The sequence below is a fragment of the Pan paniscus genome, chromosome 9 (assembly GCF_029289425.2).
Source record: "Pan paniscus chromosome 9, NHGRI_mPanPan1-v2.0_pri, whole genome shotgun sequence".
NCBI classification, from domain to species: domain Eukaryota; kingdom Metazoa; phylum Chordata; class Mammalia; order Primates; family Hominidae; genus Pan; species Pan paniscus.
The window spans coordinates 121,515,419-121,538,826 of NC_073258.2; the positions used below are offsets into that span (position 1 = coordinate 121,515,419).

Below are 23,408 nucleotides of genomic sequence, written 5' to 3' on the forward strand. Positions count from 1 at the left end.
AGCCTTCCAACTCCTCTGCTGCCTGGGAGGAAGAGGTAAACGCATCTCCCTCCCTTCCTGTGCCTCCTGCAAACTGCTCAGAGGGCCGAGGCCTGCAGAATCAGCATGCAGGGGTTCCAGAGCTGAGACCCTTTATAAATGATTTCCATCTCTACTGAGCAGGGCACCCTTCATAGGGAACGGAAGACCAGTTCCCAGATCTCAGGAAATCCCCAGGCCGTAGCCACTGCTAAGACCCTAATTCAGTTCCACTGGACTCATTTGGGATCATTTCAGTTCAGTTGAGCAAACATCTAATGAGCAATTTCTTTTTGCCAGGGCTGAATAGACATGACCCCTGATCTCAAGGCCATTTATGATCCAGTGAGGGAGATGGACACATTGACACACGTGTATGAGAAGCTCAGAATGGCAGGCGCAGGCCCACAAACCCTTGAGGCCTGATGTGTGTAGAATCCAGATTGAGACATTGGGAAGGTTGAGGGGCTGGGCGTGGTGGCTCATGCCTGTAAATCCCATCACTTCGGGAGGCTGAAGTAGGAGGATTGCTTGAGGCCAAGAGTTCAAGACCAGCCTGGGCGATGTAGTGGGGCCCCATCTCTACAAAAAATAAAAAATTAGCCAAGAATGGTGGCATGCACCTGTAGTCCCAGCTACTCAGGAGGCTGAGGCAGGAGGATTGCTTGAGCCCAGGGGTTCAAGTCTGCAGTGAGCTATGATTGCTCCACTGCACTCCAGCCTGAGTGACAAAGTGAGACACTGTCTCAAAACAAACAAACAAACAAACAAACAAAAGAACGGTTGTGTGGTGCATGTACCATATGTAAAGTTGAATCTCCAGTAACCCCATACTCAAACAAATGCATGCTTATATTCAAATACTCACACATTGTAAATAGCTTTACATCTGTCTGTTGAGATCAGATTTTGCCAACAACTGAGTTTGATGAAAAACATCAAGTTTCAGAGCCTTTTGGACTTTGGAATTGGGAATAAGGAATTGTGGCCTTCTATAAGAATTTATTTTCAGGAGAAACTTTCCTCTCTTGGGAACCAACATCACCAGGCTGCTTGGGACAGAAGCTGGCCAGGAATTCAGAGAGCAAGGAAGCTGCGCTGTCTCCTAAAGGCGGCTGACTCAGAGCCACAGTGTGCTGTGAATATAGGGAGGGAGAGATGCCTTCTGGCCCAGGAGCAAGATCTGAGCTGGATGCTGAAGTATGAGTAGGAGTTTGCTAGGCAGAAGGGCAAGAGAAGCCTAGACCATGGTAGTCTGGAGATGCTAATGAATCCCTTCTCAGATAAATGTTTTTAAATGAATAAAAACCTTTTTATTAATGAAAAAGGATAGAAAATAAATAACAAAAATCCAATAAAATGGATAGGGTGACTATGGAAACCAGCTATATGGAAATGCAGTTATATGTTAATAGTGGTATACTAATATATATGCTTCTTCATTAATGTATTAAATAGCATCGAGCCTAATTACTACCATAATCTTGAAGTAATAATGAATATAACTGGTATTTGAAGATATCCTTAGCACTGTAGTGTCATATGAAAACTGTGGTGATTTCTGTGGGAAATAAAGTCACAGGTGCTATTAACACACTGTAGTTTGTTGCCTACATTCAAAATGGAAAGAAATGCTACATTTCACTTAGGGGTTAGAGAAAAGAATGATGTAATTCCCCCCACAAGTGTTCACAGACCCCTGACTTCTACCCACAGACCCCAGGCTACAGGTTAAGAACCCCTGATCTAGAGATAGCCATTTGGGAACAGGATCAGGCAGGAAAATATGTACAGAGTATGTTCTAGGTGAGCTGGCATGCAGCGGGAGATGGCACGGTGGGAGAAGGGGCTGCAAAGATAGGACTTAAGGAGACCAGAGTCACTCGAATTTTACTTGCTCATCAGAAGAATGTTTTTATTATAGCATTGTATTCTTTATAATATGTTATAAAAAGGAATACATGCTCATTATAGAAAGTAGTGAAATGAAAAAAGGGAAGACAATAACTCAGTGTTCCAGTGGCCAAGGCAATCTACAAACATGCCAGTTAATTGCCATTTGCTGGGGATGGCTGTGCGGTGCAGTGGTTAAGGGGCTGGTCTTTGGGGAAATGGGTGGAGCTGTTGAATCTTGACTCTGCTCTTTAATTTCTCTGTCTTGATTTTGTATCTGTAAAATGAGAATGACAGTAATAGTACCTATTTCCTCAGTTTGTTTTGGGAATTAAATATGTCAGTTCCCGTAAGAGTGCTTCGAACGGGCCATAGTTAACACTCAGTACATGTAGTCTTTAATAACATCTTCTCATAATCATTCCTCAGTGTATAAGTATTCTCTGTATTTGCTTAGTTGTAGCCTTCATATAGATATACATATAATTTTATATCCTGCTTCTGTCTCTTAGTATTATTACATAAATATTTTTAATACTATTATAAACTGTTCATAAGTATTTTAAATGCCTAAATAATATTCCATTTGGGCATACAGCCCACATTTTATATACTTATTCCCTTATGATTATACATTTAGTTTATTTCCAGTTTTGCATGGAAGGTGTTGAGTGGGCCTCAGTATGGTTCAGCAACTGTTTATAGGCCACGTAACTCTGAGTCAGGCCTTGTTCTAAGTATGGAGGACACAGACATAAATAAGACAGGTTCTCTGCCTTGGGGGAACACTCCGATCTACGTTTTAGGACTATAATTTGCCCCACCGTTTAAAGAATGGATTGGAAATGAAGAATCCTGGAGACAGAGAGACTCCCTTAGAAGGGCAGGTTATAAAGAGGGGTTGACCTGGAACCATGGCAGTAGACGTAGGAAGGAAGGGCTGGCAGAGAGTGAGCAGGTCAGATGGTCGCAACCTGGCCCTTGACCTGTAAAGCAGGAGAACAGCTTGAGTGAGGGAAGGCAAGAAAGAGGCCAGGATGACTGTGGCTTTGGGCTTGAGGAGATAAGAGGAGTAAAGTAGAGTGGGTAAGAGCACTGGCTTTGGTGCCATGTCGATCCCCAAGTTCAAGCCCAGTTCGACCTTATATTACCTGTGTGATCTTAAACAAGTTACTTAAACTTTCTAGGCCTCAGCTTCCCCAGCTGTAAAGTGGAGATAAAAATGAATTTTCCTCATAGAAGTGTGGAGATCCAACCAGATTGTGAAAAATATATAACAAATCTGATATGGTGGGGATAATAATAAAAGGGTCATGTAGCATGTCAGGTACCATTCTGGATGTTAAGTATTAATTCACTTTAATTCTCACAGCAACCTTATGAGAGAGGTGTTATTAGTATCTTATAGGTGAGAAAACAGGCCCAGAGGTTTGATAATTTGCTCAAGGTCTCGAAACTAGTAAGTGACAGAGACTCATACCCGGACAGCCATGCGTCAGACTCCAAGCTCTTACAGAACTGAGTGTGAGATGCCAGAGGGAAGGCCCTGTGGCAACGTCCAGCAGGTGGTTGGAACTTGACTTTGTGACCCAGCACATAGGTGAGAGTGCAGGGTCATCTGGGCAGAGACAAGGGTGGAGGCCGTAGGCAATGGTAAAATGGCCCAGGAAGAGTGAGTCAGGGGCAAAACCTGAATTTGGTGGGTGGGAGAAGGAAGAGGAGTCAGCAATGAGTGAAAGACTGACCAGAGAACTGGAGGAGAATCCAGATTGCACGGTGTTAGGAAATTCTAAAGAACAATGCAATCAGAACAACAAGTGCTGCAGAAAGAAAACAGGATGAGAAGGGATAACAGGTCATGGTGACCTTGGAGAAAGTGGATTCAGTAGACGAGGTGGGCGGGGGGACCTCCACTGTAAGAGGCTGAGAAGTGCTGGGTGTAGGAGTGGCTGGCTGCAAGGAGCAATGCAGACAAAGTAAGTGGCTGTGAGAGAGGAACATGAACCCTGGATGCGGGTCAGGAGACTTGAATCCAGATGCCAACTCTGGCCTTGATTAGGTGTGTGACCAGAGCGGAGGCACTTCACGTCTCTGGGGTGCTGTGTCCTTACCAGTAAAATCAGGAGATAAGACCCCACTCCCCCAAGGCAGTTGTAGGGATCTGAGGGGATGATGAACTTCAAGCACCTAGTGGGCTGTAAGAGTTAAGTTGGCTGAGGTCACATGAGATAACCCCCATGGAAGTAGCTTGGACTTTGAAGAGACTCTTCAAAGATGAAGCCTGATCATCACTACTTTGGCCAGACACTTAGTACTGATGAGTCCTCCAGTCAGCTGAGATTTTGGGATGTTGTGGGATGCCTGCCCAAGCCATAGGCTAAGAGAAGACTCCAAGATCTATAGTTCATATGGTAAATTGCAATGCTGGGATTTGAACCCTGGTGTTCTGCCTTGCTGCCTGTACCCCGTTCAGATGATCACCTGGCTGTATTGGACTCTAACCCAGAAGAAAGAGCGTCCATGTGGCAGGTGTGGCTTTGCAGCTGGCTCAGTAAGAAACCTTGTACTAGTCCCTTAACCTCAATTGCTAGGCCAGGGAAATTGCTCTGCCTGACTCCTAATACAAGTAGGAAGAAAATACATATGGAGTTAAGCCTTGAGTTTTGCAGACAAGGATGCAGTGGGGAACCTCGATTGCATTTTCTGAGGGGCGGCCCCTTGGCTCTGATACCACAGTGTGTGCACGGAGAATTCTTTCCTGTCCTCTCTCACTGTGTTTCCCTCTTTCTCCCATCCTTCCTTTCTCAGTCTCTAGCATTTTCAAATCTTAGATTCTCTCCCCCTCCTCTGTTTACACATCCCATTCCTTTACACATTCACACAGCAAATCTGAGCTGGGCTCCTACTCTCTAGAATGCATTGCGCCAGACACTGAAGAGATGAGAAGTGGGGATTGGGAGATAAATGTGGCTCAGTTCCTGTCTTCAAGAGGTTTGAAATCTAGTGAGAGGAGAGCACTAAACAACAAACCCAAATAGATACAGTGTCTTAGACTAGAGGTATGAACCCCAGGCCTTGGGAGCCCAAGGCAGTGTTAATTCCATCTAAAGGAGCCCAGTGGTGGGGTGCGGTGGCTCATGCCTGTAATCCCAGCACTTCGGGAGGCCAAGGCAGGTGGATCACTTGAGGTCAGGAGTTCAAGACCAGCCTGGCCAACATGGTGAAACCCCGTCGCTACTAAAAATACAAAAATTAGCCAGGCGTGGTGGTGGGTGCCTGTAATCCCAGTTACTCCTGAGGCAGGAGAATTGCTTGAACCTGGGAGGCAGAGGTTGCAGTGATCCGAGATCGCACCACTGCACTCCAATCTGGGTGACAGAGTGCGACTCCATCTCAATAAATAAATACATAAATAAGCCCAGGAAGGTCTAAGGAGAAGGTGGTGTCAGAACTGATCCCGGACAGGTGAGCGAGTGTTCAGTCCAGGAGGGAAAGGCCAGATGCCAGGCATGCTGGTCGGTCAGGACAGGACCTGCTCTACCTGGGGGAGGGAACGTGCCAGGCTTCAGGACGAAGTGAACGACGGGGGCATTGACAGATGAAACTTCTTTCTGCCTCTCGCTTTCTCTCTGCCTCTCATTTTCTTTCCCTTTTTCTTGCCTCCGCTCCTTTTGACTTTAGCCACCCCTGCTCTCTTCCTGTCTGCGTCATCCTCGCCCTCCTTCGTACCCCCGCCTGCCTGCCTGCCTTCCTTCTCCCAGACTCTCTTTATATTTGGGGGGACTAATGCAGCAGCTGTGCTGGGGCTCCCCCTACCCCCCTGCAGGCCAGGCCAGGCCGTGGGATGGAATCTGCAGGTTTGTTCCATTAGCCTCTGTCCTTCTGTGACAGTCCAGACAATTTATACACCCTGTTGGCTATGGCCGTATGTTGTCATAACCTGGGTCATTTCCTCATTTAATGCTGCCCATAAACTCCAATAAAACTGTCCTGGAGCCCAGTCTTCCAGGGGAGAAGGAGAGACTCTGGGTTTGGAAGGGTTGGAGCAGGGGCCTGGGCAGCGGGTGTGCAGAAGGTGAGGGGGCAGCGGGTGAAGAGGAGAGGACTGGGCCATGGCGCAAGCCTGACCTGATGAGTGCTTTGCTTCTTTCCCTGTCCCTGCCGCTGGCTGCAGTGTGTCAGATCCTCCCCAAGGGGGTGGTCGCTGTCCTCGGGCCATCGTCCAGCCCAGCCTCCAGCTCCATCATCAGCAACATCTGTGGAGAGAAGGAGGTGAGTGTGAGGCAGGGCTGGGGAATATCTGTGTGCTGGAGCCTGTGCCCAGGGTCCAAAGATACGGTTGATTCTTAAGGGCTGGAAGAGCCTGTCAAGGCTGGGTTGGTATCATTAATAACAACAACATAAATACAAATACAGAAGCAGTGGGCTTGCCCTGCTCCAGGATGTTTGCATGGAGGGGTCTCGGAGGAGGTGTTTGACAGCAGGAATCTGAAGCGGAGCTCCTCCCTGTCTTAGGGTCCCATGGCGGTGCCCCCAGCGGCCTCTTGGTGGTGGTGGGTAGAGGGAGAGGCTGGAGAGGCTGGTGGGCATGGCAGGCCAAGCGGGCAGACGTCTGAGCGTCCACTCTCGTGTCCATGTGAGCAGCTCCCTGGTTATCTGTTTACATATCGGGATTCTGGGGAAGAATGCCTTCGGGGAAGGCATTGCCACATTTTATTGCTAAAATAAAGTTTGAAAGCCTCTGTCATGTAAGTTCTCTAGAAAAGAGATTTTATCTTGCTTTCTTCCTCATTCACCAGTTCCAGTGTTTGCTTCTTCAAGCAGCACATTCTTCCTCAGATGTGACTCGAACTGGAGGCTCTCCAGTTTCAAAGTGTTGAGTCCATTTGCTCTAGTTCTGTTTCCATGGGAGAAAAAAAATGGTAGGGCACAAGTTTCAGAGTGACTGCCCCCCTCCCTATTCTGCCAACTCTCCCCCTCCTTTTTCCCCAGAGAAGACAAACTCAGAAATTCAGAGATTCTGTCTAGTCCTGGCATCTTTCCTGGTCCTTCCTGGATCCATCAATCCTTCCCCTTCAGATATATCCTCGGGAGACAGTGAGAAATTGGCCCCTTAGCCCCTGTCTGCCCCAAGGGCCTTCCAGCCAGGTCCTTAGGGGGCAGATGGAGCTTGGTGGTCAGGCATGAGGTCAGGAGCTGGGTGGGGGCGGGGGCAGGGACATGGGAGGAAGGCTCAGTCTCGCTTCTGCCCTAGAGGCCTGGAGGCTCAGCCTTCCAGAAGCTCTACTCTCAGGAGGACCCAGTTCTTAGAAACAGGAGGAGCACTTGCTGCAGGAGGGACTGGATGCCTCCTCAGTGAGCCGCTCCTGCCAGGGCAGGAGCAACAGACAGTCCTCTGCCCACCCCACGCCTGCTGGGAGTCTACCCCTCTGATGCCACCACTATCTCTTATGATCCAGGGCTCAGTGAGTCCCTGACGCTTTGGGCAGAAGAATATTTATCTTCCCGATTTTATGAGCCCACTCTCAGAATTGTGTGCACGTTTAAGTGCCGCGATCCTAGTCCTGGTCGCGTTGGTCCTGCTCCTCCAGTAGCTGGGCCTCTCTCTGTAGGCTGCACCCTTGAGCCTTCTTACATGGGCTGGGGCTGACAAATCCCCATCCTCCTCCCGGTCACATATCCTCAAATACAACTCTGAGGCCAGCCCAGGCCACAGAGGAGCTCTGTCCTACTAGGTCCCTCCCAGCCTCTCCCAGGCCATGGCCCAGGAAGTTAGACCTCACGTGTAATTTACATCTTTCTTGCGGCACTCTGAGAAACAGCTTAAATCTATGGCAGGTCATTATTGTAGCAGTGGCTCTGATCTTCACTAAGTGGGGCAGCCAAGACTTCAGCTCCCCATCTTCTCTCTTCTGCATCCTCTTTTTCTTTCCTCCTCTCTCCCTTCTCCCCCACCACACAGTCTTTGCTGTGTATCACATCCTCCCCCAAGCCCCACTCCAATATGGCCTCCTTTTGGGGTTCAGTGGCTATTTAATCTCAGCCAACACATCCCTTCACCCTGTCTGGCATTTCAGGCCAGAAGCCAAGCCCATGATCTGCAGCCAACTCCTCTGCCCCTGTGCCAGACCAGCCAGCCAGACTGCACTGCCCTGGGAGTGGCCAGACGCTTACCCACCTTTGTCTGGTTATGTTTCTTCTAGAGCAACCTTTCCTCTCTGCTCAGATTATGCAATTATTTTAATGTTTTATGAGGCTGAACTGCCTTATGCTGATTCTCCCCTGCTCCAGGGAAAAGCAATGGAGTTCTCACCCAGGAGTCCATTGCTTTAAATGCTGCTGACATCTCTGCAGCCCTTGTGGCTGGCTGCCTTCTGCCTTGCTGCTCCCCTCTCCATTCTGCTCACCTCTTCTTGTCCCCCACACACCTCCGTGATGGCTTCCTGGGATACATTTGCAATTGCACATTGAGTATAGATCGATCTTTGTCCCAGAGAGGGAACCATAGGACCAGGACTGGGCTGGGCTATCCCTGCCTAGACCCAGCAGAGCCCAGCGGGCTTCAAGGAGACTGTGCTGAAGGCTCCCCATCAGCTCCCCTTCCTCAACCCTCACCCCCTGTACGCACAACTCCAAGAGCTTTGCAGGAGCTCCTACATTTGGGGAGGAAGGAGAAAGAGCCTTGCCCAAGCACTTATTATACATTAGGTATTGAGCATTATATACCCTACACACAGGTTCACATTTTATCCTCCCAGAGCTCTAAGAAGCACCTGTGGTTATCTCCATTTTAATTATGTTTAGACAAGTTAAGTGGTTTACCTGAAAATCACACAGCAGAACCTGGATGCAAACCCAAGGCTGTAGACTCCAAAACCCATTTGTTCTTCACCTTCCTGAGTCCTTCCCATCCATCTCTAGGATCCGTGGATTCACGGTATCTCTAAGGGCTCCACAGCACTAGGGGGTGCTAAGGGGTTGTGCTCTATTGGGTTCACTGCTAATGGAATGTGGTAGGCTAGAGGGTTACACAGGGACGACCTTGGTCAGAGGTGTTCAAACATTCAAACCAGCCAGCCAGGCTACCCTGCCCCTGTCGGGCCTTCCCCTCTATCTTGCCCATTTGTGACCTTTTCCTTTCAAGGTCTGTTTGTTATTCACTTTAGACAGAGTGGATGGGATACAAAATACAAGCGGGAAGAAAGATCCCTTATGACACAGATCAATTTCACTCTTTAGAATTGCCTTTCATAACTCACCAGACTCTCCCCCATTCTGCATTTTTCAGTTTCTGCTGGAAAATATTGGTTGCCCTCTCCCTATGGTTTAAAGGCTAATCCTAGTTGAATTCAGAAGTTTTTTCCCTAGTTTCTGCTAAATCTTTATCCTTTTCCCACCTCAGTCTCAGAGGAGCTCTGGTCTCCAGCTGACTTCTCCCAAAAATTTAAAAGGATAAAGTAGGAGACTCCTACAGAGACCATCCCAACATCTTCGCAGACTCTTGGCAGGATAAGTTCTGGGCCAGAGCAGGCAGAGACAATTCTTCAGTCATTTCTGAATAATCCATTCTGGAAGCCAATCTACTCACCACCAGGAAGTTCTTCCTGCTGTCTACTATCGATCTTCCTTGCTTTAACATCTATACACACTGATATTCAGCTTCAGCTCGCTCGGCTCTGGACACCAGGGGTGAGAGTGGAAGAATAAAATCAAGGTGGATGGCAGATTATTACATTGTAACTTTCCTATTACCTACCAAATAGCCTAAGCCGCCAATAAAGCAGCCATCACAGCCTCTTAAGATCTTTTCCTGGGAGAAGAGAGGCAGAAGGCAGGACAGTGGGTCCTGGAAATGTCAGTAATAGATGCAGAGGGAAGCTGACACTGTCCTAATGAAGCCAAACCACGTATTTATTTACCTGGCTGTGTTCAGAGGTTCTCTAGATGGTTTCTCCGCCTGCAGGGCTTCCTTCCTCTGTGTGCGCATGTGTGTCTGTGCGGGAGCCCATCCCCGCCCCACTTCCTCTCCCTGGGCATTCCCCACTGAAGTTTGTTGGGAGCTGGTTACTATACACCTGTTGGCTGGGCTGGGCTGATGGGACTCTTCTCTTAGTCCCAGGGTAGCGATTTTTCTCTTTCTGCCATCTCTGCTCTGATGTATTAACTACAAATAAAATATTCTAAGGATTATGCTTTCAAGAGCCAACCGTCTCTCTGCCAGCAGCAGGCAGTTCCTCTAAGAATAAAGGTAGATTCTTTTGCCTTCTCAGGACCACAGACCCCAGCTTGCAGACCCACGGTACATTCATCCGGGTCTCTGGACAAATAGTTTTCTGTCCTGGGGCTGCTTCTTTGAAGCATCATCAGGGATGTCATCTCTCGTCTTCCTCCCACGGAGTGGGTGCCCTGGGAGCTCCTTCTCCCATTGGTGTCTGGCAAAGGTGTTACATAAAAGAACCCACCCTCCACAACCTCGGCTCACTCATCCCTCTTTCTTCCTTTTCACCCACGTGGATCCTCCCTGCTGTCCGTTTTTGCTCCTCTTGCCAGGTCCCTCACTTCAAAGTGGCCCCAGAGGAGTTCATCAAGTTCCAGTTCCAGAGATTCACAACCCTGAACCTCCACCCCAGCAACACCGACATCAGCGTGGCTGTAGCTGGGATCCTGAACTTCTTCAACTGCACCACCGCCTGCCTCATCTGTGCCAAAGCAGAATGTAAGTTTCCCCAGGCTGGCTCTGCCCCAGACAGTCCAGTCTTGTTGATTTTGGCCTGATTCCCTGTGCCCCTGGCTGGAGACCCTCCAGGAAGGGGAGGCTTCCTTCAGATCCACAGGGCTGATAACCAATGAGTTTGGGCATTCCCATGCTCATGTCTGTGTGTGTGTGTGTGTGTGTGTGTGTGTGTGTGTGTGTGTGTGTAAGAGAGAAAGAGAAAAAGAGAGAGAGAGAGAGATGGGGAGGGAGTCCATCCAGGAGTACTATTTGCCAGGACTCCCTGGGCATGAGTGGAACAGAGGGGAACTAGGTTACAAGGAGACTGGCCAACCGCCAAGCCTTTTTGCATCTGCAAACTCAATTCCCACATTCTCAGCTTCATTGTCAAGGAGATACAAAAAGAGAGAGAGGGAACATATAAAATTGGATGCATTTGTACTTGATGGGTTGAAGAACTTCTTCCCCTGGAGAGCAGGTTTTGCTGATGGAACAAGGTCCGAGGTCAATTCCTGATAAAGCATTTTTTAGCAAATGCAGGTTTTGGAAATGTGTTTTCTATGACTCTCAGTCAATTTGTGACATAAATTTAGTGTTTATGAGATTTAGCTAATTTAAGCCAGCACCTTCCAGCAAATCTGTGCATCTGTGTGCTCCCGGCAGCAGCTGTGCACCCACATGTGGTCAAACAGGTGCTGGCCACTGGCTACTGCTGGAGCCCAGTGCGTGAGCCCCAGGTACCTGTGTCCTGCGCAGCTCACCTGTCCAGGGCTTACCTGGGGTTTTTATGGGTTGCACTGCAGAGCGATTCCATCTTTATTAGGGCTCCTTTCTATGGCTTCTCAGAACTGCTCTGCCTTCTCAAGCCCTTCCTGCATCCTGGAATCCCCACAGTCTCCAAATACAAAAGCCACCTCTCTATTAAGAGTCAGAACCACCTACTTTCCCCGACCTCTGTGCCTGGCATGTGCTTTAATTCATTTATCCAATACAATTTTGTTGAATATTCAATCTGTGCTACCCAAGAAATCAAGGAACTGAGTTCCAACTCGGCTGTGACCACCCAGTGGGTTTGGAGGTGTTAGATCTCCCCATTTCAAAGTTGAGGAAGTTGAGACTCTAGGAGGTGAAATGACTTGCCCAAGGCCACACAACTTAAGCACCAGGGCCCAAACTCAAATACAGGCCTCCTCACTTCAAGTTGAAAGCTCTTCCAGAGCCCTGCAGTGGATGCAGAGAAAATAGGGCCCTTGCCACTGATCTGAGAAGGCCCAGAGTGGTTTATGCTAAGTGTCAAATGTGCAATGTGGCCAGTCGAGGAGAGTGTCCCTGAGTACAGGGTGCTAGATAGGCTTTGGGATGTGGGCAGGGCTTCAACTGGATCTCAAAGGATAAAAATGATTTAGAAAAGGAGGGAAAGAGATAGGTCATGCCAGATGAGGAGCAAGAGAGGGAGGCAGGGATCCTGATGCTGTGCCTAGGGGAAGTAGGTTGGAGCCTAGAGTCCATGCTGGATAAAGATGGAAAGAGAGGCTGGGGAAGGTAGCAGAGATCCTTGTAGCAGGCAAGGAACATGGACTTGGTCCTGTGTCATCTGCGAGCCCTTGAAGGTCACTCTCTAAGGAATGTCTTCTAAGGCGAGGCAGTTCTCATCATGGGTGTGCCCTTGTGGAACAACTGGTTTTGGGTCTGTGAAAAGGGCAAAGGAGTTGGGAACTGGAATTAGACCCAAGGAGCTGGGGACCCTCGGACGTGGAGAAAGAAAGTTGAACTCAAAGCCTTGTTCAACCGGCAGACCCTGAGTGGCACCAGCAAGTTGGGTGCATTCAAGAGCACTCCAGTCCATCACTCAGGCAGTCAACAGGCATCTTCGAGCATCTCCTGGGTGCTGGGCACCCTTACACTCTATGTACGGCATAAGAGAGCAACACGCAGCCTCTGTTCTCAAAGATGAAGCAGACTTGATGGAAAACTAAGCAGGGTCGATGGTCATGAAGCAATTAACACAGTAAAATCGGTGCGGTGGCTCACACCTGTAATCCCAACACTTTGGAAGGCCAAGGTGGGAAGATCACTTGACATCAGGAGTTTGAGACCAGTCTGGCCAATGTAGTAGAAACCCCGTCTCTACTGAATATGTAAAAATTAGACGGGCGTGGTGGTACGCGCCTGTAATCCCAGCTACTTGGGAGGCTGAGACATGAGAATCACTTGAACCCTGGAGGTGGAGGTTGCAGTGAGCCGAGATCATGCCACTGCACTCCAACCTGGGTGACAGGAGTGAAACCCTGTCTCAAAAAAAAAAAAAAAAAAGAAAGACAGTAAAATGATAATTGAGGTACACTGGAGTTCTCCAGCAGGGCTTCCATGAAAGGGGTTTGGCAAGAAATCAGTGAACATAGATTCTAACCCCCTCAGCTAGAGAAGAAGAAAGGGAGGCCCAGAAGGTAGCTTGGTTTGGCTAGAGTCTCATAATTAGTAAGTGGTAGAGCTTGGATTTGAATCCAGATTCTCTGAATCACAGTCCAGTGCACCATCGTCATTACACCTGTATTTATCAAATGGGTTTCCTCTGGATCTGTGATGACCAAAGCAGTAGCCACAAGCCACGTATGGCTATTCAAGTGTACGTATGAATTGATTAAAATTAAATAAACTTAGAAATCCAGTTCCTCAGTCTTGTTACATTTCAAGTGGTCAGTAGCCACGTGGCTGGTGGCTGCTGTGTTGGACAGCACAAGTGTGGAACATTCCCATCATGGAGGAAAGTTCTACAGGACAGCTCGGCTTTGATGATACGTGTTTTGTGGACCAGGAGTTTTATGGCAAAAAAATAATGTTTGGATAACCCTTCATTCTATTTCCTCCTAGTGGAGGAAGTTGACGGTACACATTAGCATGGACACACTCAGATGTCCTGTGGCCAAAACATGTATTTGCTTCATTTTCTTTCAAATAAGTTTGACCATGAGCCGAAAAAGAATGCTGATCTTACAGCCTGAAGGATGCTCCCACTTCAAGGAACACAGTGGGAAGCTCTGCATTCCACTGGGTGGTTTTCCTCCTGTGGTGCCCTTGGACCATCGAATGGTGTAACAGGCTCAAGGATTCTCCCCTAGAACTGACTGCCACACGCCCATTTTGGCAGGACTGAACTGGTGTACCCTGTGTACACAGCGGGGTTGTTAAGAGACAGAGGGTATCCGCAAATGTCTCCAGGCAAAGATGGTCCTGCAGTCTTCCTCAATGCTGGTACAATATCTCACCAACCTGACAGGAAGTTCTTTTTGTGTCTAGTCACAGTCTGGCTTGCTTTTAGGCTGAGACTTGTTTCCTCTGCTTCAGCTCTTGCTGGGCTTTTGGGAAACAGGTTGCTCAGATGTTTGCTAAGCATCTACTACACACTAAGCACTATGCTAATACTGTTGCCTCCCAGCCCAGGGCTCTTCCCATTAGAATTATGACATTCCTTGACATTCAAACAGTTCCGTGCAGATGGCAAAGCACTTTCACTTAACATTTCTCCATTTTACCTCCCTCCTCCCCGGTCATTCCAGAGCTGAGAAAACAGTGTCTTGGAGGTATTAAGGGACGCCAGGTCGCACAGCTGGTACGTGGCAAAGCTAAGACTTTATCTTAGTCCTCTGATCTTCAAGCTGGCTCTTCCCTCTCCATGACCCCCTTCCACCATCATGGTCTGCACAAACAGCCCTGGAGCAGTGGTTCGAGGGCGGGCTCTGCCTGGCAGGTGCAGTGTTCAGGGAAGGGCAGAGATCTCTCTGAACAACATGTGCCCTTGTTCCCTCGAGCAGGGGTGCAGGACAGCTAAGCACAGACAAGGTTCTGGAGCAGATGTGCCTGTCCAGGTGCAGTAGGGGACGGCCCACATCCCAGCGGACTTGGCAGGCACACAACACAGAGCTGCTGGAACTCACCTGCTGAGGCTGCTGAGGGACTCCAGTCCCCACCCTCCAGGGCCAGAGCAGGGAAGGTGGAGCAGAGCAGAAGTTCAAGGGCACAGAGGATTAAAAATCTAATCAAGGGATGAGAAAATGAGGGACCGAAGGGAAATGCAGCTCAGAGCTCTGAAGGAGACACTCTTCCATCTTCCTTATTAATGCAGGGCCGAGAGATACTGTGAGTAGAATTAGGAGCAGAATCTAATTCTATTTTCCAGCCATCAAAATTAGGCATAACGGAGATAATTCCATGGAGAATCATGCCACTTACTCTCTTCCTTCCCAAAAGTAGATTTTTAATAAGCAGGTTTTGGACCAAGTAGAGAGATATTGTATATTACATTATTTTTCTTTAATGGGAAAAAAAGAACATTTGCAAGTGCCTGTTTCTGATGAGGCTGGGGGAGGAGATGTGGTGAGCAGCCCAGGTGTGGTCCTCCTGGTCAGAGCTCACAGAGCCTGAGGGAGTTGGCTACTGGGGGGCTTCCAAGGAGAGTTGGGGCTCACCACTGTGGGTGCCCAGGGCCTGTTGGTCAGATCACCCAGCCCTGCCGCGGATCTACCTGTTGACCTCAGGCTGGGCCCGAAGCCACAGGTATAACATGCTGTGTATTTCCCTGCTATCTTCCTACATGTCTCAAATCTTATTTTTTTCCTTCTTTTTTTTTCTTTTTTTCTTTTTTTTTTTTTTTTTTGACAGGGTCTCACTCTGTTGGCCAGGCTGGAGTGCAGTGGCGCAATCTCAGCTCACTGCAACCTTCATCTCTCGGGTTCAAGTGATTCTTCTGCCTCAGTCTCCCAAGTAGCTGGGATTATAGGCATGCACCACCATGCCTGGCTAATTTTTTAATTTTTTTGTAGAGACAGGTTTCACCATGTTGGCCAGGCTGGTCTCGAACCCCTGACCTCAGGTGATCTGCCTGCCTTGGCCTCCCGAAGTGCTGGGATTACAGCTATGAGCCACTGTGCCTGGCCTTATTTTATTATTATTATTTTTTTAATGCTTGCTTTTATATTTCTTTCTGAGTTTTTTGTTTGCTTGTTTTTGTTTGTTTGTTTGTTTTTGAGACGGAGTCTTGCTCTGTTGCCCAGGCTGAAGTGCAATGGTGTGATCTCTGCTCACTGCAACCTCTGCTTCCTGGGTTCAAGCGATTCTCCTGCCTCAGCCTCCCGAGTAGCTGGGATTACAGATGTGAGCCACCATGCTCAGCTAACTTTTTGTATTTTTAGTAGAGACAGGGTTTCACCATGTTGGCCAGGCTGGTCTCAAACTGCTCACCTTAGGTCATCCGCCCACCTCAGCCTCCCAAAGTGCTGGGGTTACAGGCATGAACCACCTCGCCTGGCCTCTTTCTGAATATTTTAATGTCCTTTTTGTGGTTACATGGCCTGTGTCCCCACATCTTCTGCTACTTATTTTCTACCTGTGAGATCTTGGAAAAGTGACTTTACCCTCTACCTCTGTTGTCTCATGTATAAACAGTGAAACCTCGCTCCCGGGATGGCTGAGGGGATTCAATAGATGACACCTGGAGAGTGAGTAACACAGTGTCCACACCGAGGAAATGCTCGGCACACATGAGTTTTCCTTTCCTCCCTTACTCTGATCTCTTTCAAATGAGGCAAGGCCAGACCTGGGAGCAAGAGTCAGCTGAGGTCGGGCTCTGTCCTCCTACCAGCCTGTGATCACCAAACGTGGCCCAGGCTACTGGAGAGGAGCAGACTTGGATCTCGAGGCAGTCCCTGCCCTTGGGGAGGATGTGCTGTCAAAGAGAACGGCAGGATACCAGAGTCAGCCAAGCTGCACCACCACTTGGGAGCTGTGTGACACGGAGCAGGTCAATCTGCCTCTCTGAGCCTTAGTTTCCTGCCATGTAACAAGATGATAATAATGTCTATTGAGGTAATTGGATGGGAAAGTAACTGGGCCCAGAACACGATACCACATTTAATTACTGTTATTTTATTCTGCAACTCTGCTTGTGGCAGTGGGGGTGGAGGATGGGGAGTAGGCAGTGATACCCAAGGCCCTGGAAGAGTAACCAGGACGGTAGTGGGCCTTCCCTGTGCTGTCCCCCGGAGGCCCTGTGGGAGGCCTTTTGCTCATAATGATAAAAAATTAACCATGCAGCTCTGTGCTGATACCAGGAAGGTCACAGTCCTCCCATTACAGAGCACTTACTACGTGCCCAACACCATGCTAAGGGTTTTTATATTATCTCATTTAAATTTTAGATTCTCTTATTTAAACCGTATAACTCATGATAACCGTATAAGATGGGCTCTATCAACATTCTCATTATATGCAGAAGAAAAGAGAGATTATCTCCATCTTCAAGGTCACATGATTCCTGCTACCTTCTCTCCCAGCTTTCCTAAAGAAGACAGAGAAGTGAGGGACCATCTTTCCTACAGTATGGGAGGACCGAGACCATCCCATGTATCAGAGACCAGAATGTGGAATCAGATAACCTGGGTTTGGATCCTGGCCTGTCCCGGGACCTCTGACCATATGATCTCAGTCACTGAATTTCTCCCGCCCCAGCAATTCTGTCTTGACTCAGGGATAATAATACCCATCTCCCAGGGCAGTCAGGAGGATGAAATCAGTTGTGTATGTGAAGGAATTTAGGAAACACTGAAGGTTATTCTCAGAGCAGGGATGTCTACCAGGTCCCAGTAGCTGAGGCCCAAGCTGGAAACACATCCTGAAATCAGGAGGCTGATGGGAACACAGAGGCCGGGGTCTTCCGACACCCATTCTTGCCATTGTAGAAGGGACAGCCTCGATGGCCAAACACGGCCACCTACGGTCCACCTGTGAGCAAGAAGCCTCAGCTGGCTCCTCTCTCCCTCTCCTCTTGCCCTGCTGGCCTTCCCTGCCTGTTCCTGGAGCAAAGCTTAGGTGCGGGATGGGACAAATTTGGGATGCAGGTAAAATACATCATTCCAGAACTTGAACTTGTTCTGTGCCCCTTCCCCACCTGGGGACACCTTGGACCCTCATCTTGTCCCTCTGGTGAGGGTTCGCTCCATGGAACAGGTCCGACAACCGCACACCCTGAGGCATGGGCACCTGGCAGGGGGAAGGGGAAGGTTTAGGTTTAGGACACTATGTGCCATATTGAATTCATACTATCTCATTAAATCCTCACCACAATCCGCAAAGATCAATCTTATATGAACTGCTTCCCACAAGGTTAAAAAGTGCTGGTCCAGGACCAAGGCACTACTCCAGCCAGTAAAGAGGGAAGGAAGCTTGTTGAAAGAGGTGTTTATTTTTATAATATTTTTTGATACAAGGGTCCTCTGTGTCCCCTGCAGACCCATCGCTTAGGTCTTGGTGTCCTTGTCCTGCGGCTGTGTCCACCCCTGGCTGTGCCTTTCCCTACCTCGACATCCTCCTCCTACCCCTCTTGGCCCCTGCCTTCCAGTTCCAGAAGCCAGCCTCCCTTCTTCCTCCCAGAACAGCCTGCCTGCCGACTCTCTCATCGATCCGTCCCGCTGCATCCTGAGCAAGGCTAATAGGTTCCCTAGGCCCCTCTCAGCCTTAGACTTGGCAGGCAGGCAGGCAGGCCTGCTGCTGGGCCATGGTCTGGAAGGAGAGGAGGGCGGGGGTGGAAGTGGATGGGGTGTGGGGAAGAGAGCAGCTTTTAACCCCTGTGATGGCAGCTGCCTTTGGTGAATCCCTTAGTTCCATTAAACAGATAAAGGTGAGGAGAATGACAATTCGAAAATGCCAAACTGCCCTGAAAACTCTTAATACTCTCAATGTAACTAAACCACACTTTTCCTAATGTAAATTTCTTCCACTGCCTAGAATTAAAAAGTATCCTCTTCTGATTCATAAAATTAGAGGATCTCTGGGCTGGAAAGACATCAACGTTTTACTAGTTCGACTTTCCATCCACTGGTTTAATTCCCTCTATAGTGATCCTCAAGAGGGGCTTTGGTCTTTCCTTGACTACCTCCAGTGATGGGGAACTCACTACCTCATGGGCAGCCCACTGCATCATAAAGGAAGAGTTATTCCTTACATTGAGCTGGAGTCTGTCTCCCTGTGACTTCCACTCCCTCATGACTCCTGGGTTTAGTCCTTGAAGCTGCTAAGAGCTAGCCTGCCTCGTGACAGCCCTTCCTTCTCTCCCTCTGGCCAGGCACCCAAGTCAGCTGCTCCTCAAGTGACATGGCGACGGTTCCTGCCTGGCACTGCTGCTCCCCTGACTTGTTAGGATTTAGTTACTTTCTTCCCCCACAGTCTCTACATCAGTCCAATCCAGCAAGCACCATGCACCCTGCCTGCACTGGGGATATGCAGGGAAGTCTGAAATGGGCTCCCTACCTAACGCTGAAACCATTTATGCACATGCTGTATATTACAAATATATACACACACATCTATGCACATACACATACTTACGCATATACGTGCTCTCAAATACTTTCTATGGTTTAAAATCAAGGCTATCTTTGGCGGGTTGGATAATCCTGTAAGAGGTGGGAGACGTGAGAAGAGGGTGGAGGCTGGAGAATGGAGAGAAAGTTTCAGGGAGGAGATGGGGCAAAGGGTAGTTGGGGGGTGAGTGGGAAACAAGGTTTGTTAAGCCCCTTGTAGTTGCCATCTTCTTAATGACCCTGTAATGTAGTCACTCCCCTTATTCCACAGAAAAGGAAACTGAGGCACAGAGGGGTGGGGCTGTTACCATAGTAACCTGCCTGGCATTGCTGGGGTTGGCACTCATGTCCCCAGACTGGGTTCTTTGTGCTGAGCCAGGTGTGTCCAGGTTGGGAAATGGAACAACTGACTGATAGGCAATTCTGGGCGGGATGCGGACCTCCCAGAGGACTCGCCGCCGCCTCCTCTCTCCTGTCCCCACCCCGCGTCTCAGCACACAGAGCATGTTATATGGGATGGGGAATGATGCTGTTCTTTGTTTAAAGGACAGCAGAACTCTCCAAGGGGTAGCAGGCTGGGAATTGATTGGAATAGGTCCCCAGTTTATCTGACATCTGGGGGGCTCTCTTTCCCTGGGAGTTTCGTGCACCTGCCATTTGCAAAGGAATAAAGCATCCCCGGCGGCCTCTGCCAGGCAGCACCATGCTATGCATAACCCTGCTGTCATCTCCCAGCCTTCCCTGTCTCGTCCCACTGAATTTCATTGCCTGTCTGAAGAATCCCAGGGGATTTGGCCTCTTTCCCAGTCAGGCTCCAAATATTCTTCATGCTCCATTCTAGGACCTGGGGAGGTTGCCTTTGCCACCCCTTGCTTGTTCACCTCTCCAGCTGTGGGGCGCCCTCACCCACAGCCTGCCCAGGAGATAGCTGAGACTCCAGATGCACCAGCTCCGTGGCCTCCCTCCACCTCCTTGTTAAGAATGTCTTTTGGATCAGACACCCAGACCTTTGTCCAGGTAGGAGTTAGCTTTTCACATCATCTCTGAGGAAGAGGCGGTAAATACTCTCTCCACTTTACATATAGGACAAAATGAGGCTGCCCCCTAAAAAAAAAGTTTAAATTCAGGCTGCCAAACAAAACGGGGATGTGATTTGAACTTCATCATCAACTTAGCTGCGAGTGCCGGGACCCTAAACTCCTGAGGGCAGGGACTGTATGTGACCCGTCTTCTCTGCCTGGTGTCCTGTCTGCACAATGCCTGGCACTCAGGACATGCCAGAGAGTGTTGGTTGAACAGATGTGTCCTTGCCTGACTCTTCATCTGCCTTGCCGCGCCTGCCCTTGGAGCACTTCTGGGGATGGGTAAATACAGGAGAAACATGGAGACCGTACATCCCACTTCCCGGCGGCCTTTCTCATATGATCACAGTGAGTTCTCATCCTCCTTTGCCCATTCTACAGATGAAGAATGGAGCTTTGAAGAGGTTAGACAACTTCTCAAGGTCACTTAGCCAAGGAGGGCTGACCCTGAGCTTGAATCCAGAGCTTCGGGATCAGGATTGGCAGGGAGTAACCCGGCAACATCAGTGCCACTGTTGTGGGGGCCAATGGTGAGGGGCTGTGAGGGGCACAGATGGCGGCGGCAGAGAGTCTTTACAAGTCTCCATCGAAACCCTGTCAGGGAAGAGAGGAAAGGCCAGCGTTGTGGTTTGCACAGCTGGGCTGTTTCTGAAGCATCTTAATAAATAACAGGCCTTCCCAGGGCTTCTTCCCGACCTGCCACAGCCTCCAGCTCCCTAGAAAGCCTTCTCAAAACAGGTGACAGGAAGACGGGTTGGCAGCACCTTCCCAGAGCTCCTGTCTCTATCAGGCCAGTCCCTTGGGCTCCAACTCCACTACCCTCTCCTTCCTGTGAAGAAAAAAAAAAAAAGCACAGACACACAACCAGCATCAGCTTCCCTCTCCTAAGCCCTGAGACGCGTGTCTCTGGACCTTCCCAGGCACTGTGCCCACTGCCTCCAGCTGAGTTTGTCCTCAGAGGCAGCCTGGTCTCATGGAAAGAGGGTTGGATAGAAATCAGAAAACTGAGATCAGAATTCTGGTCCCAGCTGTGTCCCCGTGTCTCTGTTTGCTGAGTAAGTCATGTCACCAATCTGCAACGCGAGGAGGTGGATGGGAGGCTCTCCCTCCTTTTTGGCCTGGGCGGTGAGTAACCTATGCAGGAAAGTCTTCCGGGGTTGTAGTCAAGCCATCCCCGAGTTGAATATCCCATCAGCCAGTACAGAAACCAGCAGCACGGGGCCTTGGACTGGTTAGAAAGCCAACCCTTCCCTCGCCATCCCAGTGTGTGAGGCCAGTTACTCGTCCTTCCTACCTCCGATTCTCCTCTGTGCTGGGGATTATAATACTTTATGGGATTGTCGTGAGGACTTACATGAGATAAGCCATGTAAAATGTTTCGCACATTAACTGGAACACAATAAGCATTTGATAAATGTTGCCCTTATCATTGCTTTTGGGAGCAAACGCCTACGTGATGTCTTTTTCCATGGGAATTGAGACCACACTCTGCCTCCTGCACCCCCACATCACCCCCACCCCCCACATTTCCCTCCCCCACCCCATACACACATACCCTCTCCTGGCTGGCATGCCTTTCCAAAGACAAGGCAGAAATAAGACCCTCATGTCTCAGTGACATCATTCTGGAACCCCTCCTCCCACCAGGGCCCTAGGCATCAAATAGCTGGTGGGTGGGAGAGGAGGGAGTGAGGGAGGGCAGGGGTAGGTCCTTGGTGCACAGTCCCTTTTTTCTGTTTTGTTCTGGGCCCAGATTCTTGCCTGCTGGAGTGCAGTTCAAAGCCTGTTCCCTTATGATCATCATAATACTTTGTCTTAATGCAGCCACGAGGCTCTGAGGAGTTCAAAGCGTTTTGCTAGATCTGTTTTCTGGGCCTTGGGATCTTAAGGGAATTGCTCCTCCACCTCCAAAATGAAAACAAAGGCTCTTACAGAGCCCAGTGTAACATTTATGAGGGTTTACCGTGTCCGAGGCTTGGGCCTGAGCCCTTCACACGTGGCCTCTAGTAATCCTTGCCTTGGACCTGAGTGCTGGCTGCTGTGATAATTCTAACTTCTCAATTGAGGAAACTGAGGCCAAGACAACTGGCCACATGGAGAAGTCCATGAATTAGGGAAGCAGACTCAGGCCTGGTGGTCTCTGAACCCAGGTCTTGGTCTCTGTGCATCCTATCCGGCTTTTGAGGGTGGTGGGGAGGAGGGGGTATTCTCTTATTCCACCCAAGGGAGCTTCCGTCTCTACTGTAAAAGAACATTCTCGAGGGAGTCAGGGGAGGTGATGGACTCAGAAGTGTTCTTTTATTTTAGATGGGATCATTGAAGCCCAAAGAGGCTGAGAAACCTGCTCAGGTTATGATCTGTCTCCTTAATGCTGTCAATGGGGCCAGACCCCCCCACCCCACTTCCAGCCCACATCTCCCTGCCTTCCTGCTTCTGCCCAGGTGTCTCTAGAGGCAGCTCTGTGGACCCTCAGGGGCTTCATCCTCTCTCCCCTCCAGGCCTTTTAAACCTAGAGAAGCTGCTCCGGCAATTCCTTATCTCCAAGGACACGCTGTCCGTCCGCATGCTGGATGACACCCGGGACCCCACCCCGCTCCTCAAGGAGATCCGGGACGACAAGACCGCCACCATCATCATCCACGCCAACGCCTCCATGTCCCACACCATCCTCCTGAAGGTGGGAGCCTCCCTCTCTCCCCCACCCCCTGCTGAGCTCCACCCTCCCCCCTCCTTGCCTTGAGGGTCCTCCTGAGCTGAGGCTGACGGAGCCCCGGGCTGGACCTGAACTCTTACAAACCTCTCTCTGTGCTTCTGTTTTCAATGAGCGGTTCCCGAAAAATGAAAGAAGAAAGCAGGGTGAGGGTGATGTCGTTTTCAGCACTGGGGCAGCAGGGCAGTAGGCAACGGAGACACCTAGATGCTACCAAACTTAGACCCTGCTAAGGGCTCTGTGGAGAGGTCTGCGGGTTCCTAGGAGGGGCTAGGGTGGGGCACCCAAGGGGCTTGGGCAGAGGCCGTTTGCCAAATGGTATAGAAATGTTTCCGTAGTTTAACAACAGGACTGTCACACCAGTGTGTACTGCTGAATGCCAGCTCTGTCTTTAGTCCTGACACGGTGCACAACAGTTACACAGCACTTCTGTGTAGTCGATCTCCCAGCGTAGAGCTCTCAGCAATGACGCGAGGTAGGTATAATGTCTTCCCTCACAGAAGAAGGAACTGAGACTCTGGGAGATGAACAGATGTGTCCAAGGCCCAGCCCTGAGTGGAGCAGGGCTGAGCCTGCACAACCCTCTCTTATCTGCAAATCAGGTAGTGTCTCCTAAGCTCCTGGAGTTGGAGGGGCAG

General features: G+C 49.5%; 1 protein-coding gene and 1 long non-coding RNA gene across 7 annotated transcripts in view; one reads left to right on the forward strand and one right to left on the reverse strand.

Annotated features, from left to right (window-relative positions):
* Positions 1-23,408, forward strand: part of GRIK4 (glutamate ionotropic receptor kainate type subunit 4) — a 477,471-nt gene that overhangs the window by 299,304 nt on the left and 154,759 nt on the right. For 5 of the 6 annotated variants that reach the window (XM_057299274.2, XM_057299272.2, XM_063608842.1 and 2 more), the window contains 3 exons: positions 6,086-6,183; positions 10,462-10,627; positions 22,559-22,737. In XM_057299274.2, coding sequence (XP_057155257.1) covers positions 6,086-6,183; positions 10,462-10,627; positions 22,559-22,737 — 443 coding nt within the window. Of the gene's footprint in view, positions 1-5,669; positions 5,769-6,085; positions 6,184-10,461; positions 10,628-22,558; positions 22,738-23,408 lie in introns of those variants that run through there. The other variant, XM_063608843.1, reaches the window with a different exon arrangement.
* LOC112441203 (uncharacterized) lies at positions 1,950-9,891 on the reverse strand. Its single transcript, XR_004665277.1, has 3 exons — positions 9,831-9,891; positions 6,040-6,167; positions 1,950-2,188 (listed from the first exon to the last, which is right to left on the reverse strand). It is a non-coding gene; the product is annotated as an uncharacterized LOC112441203 (long non-coding RNA).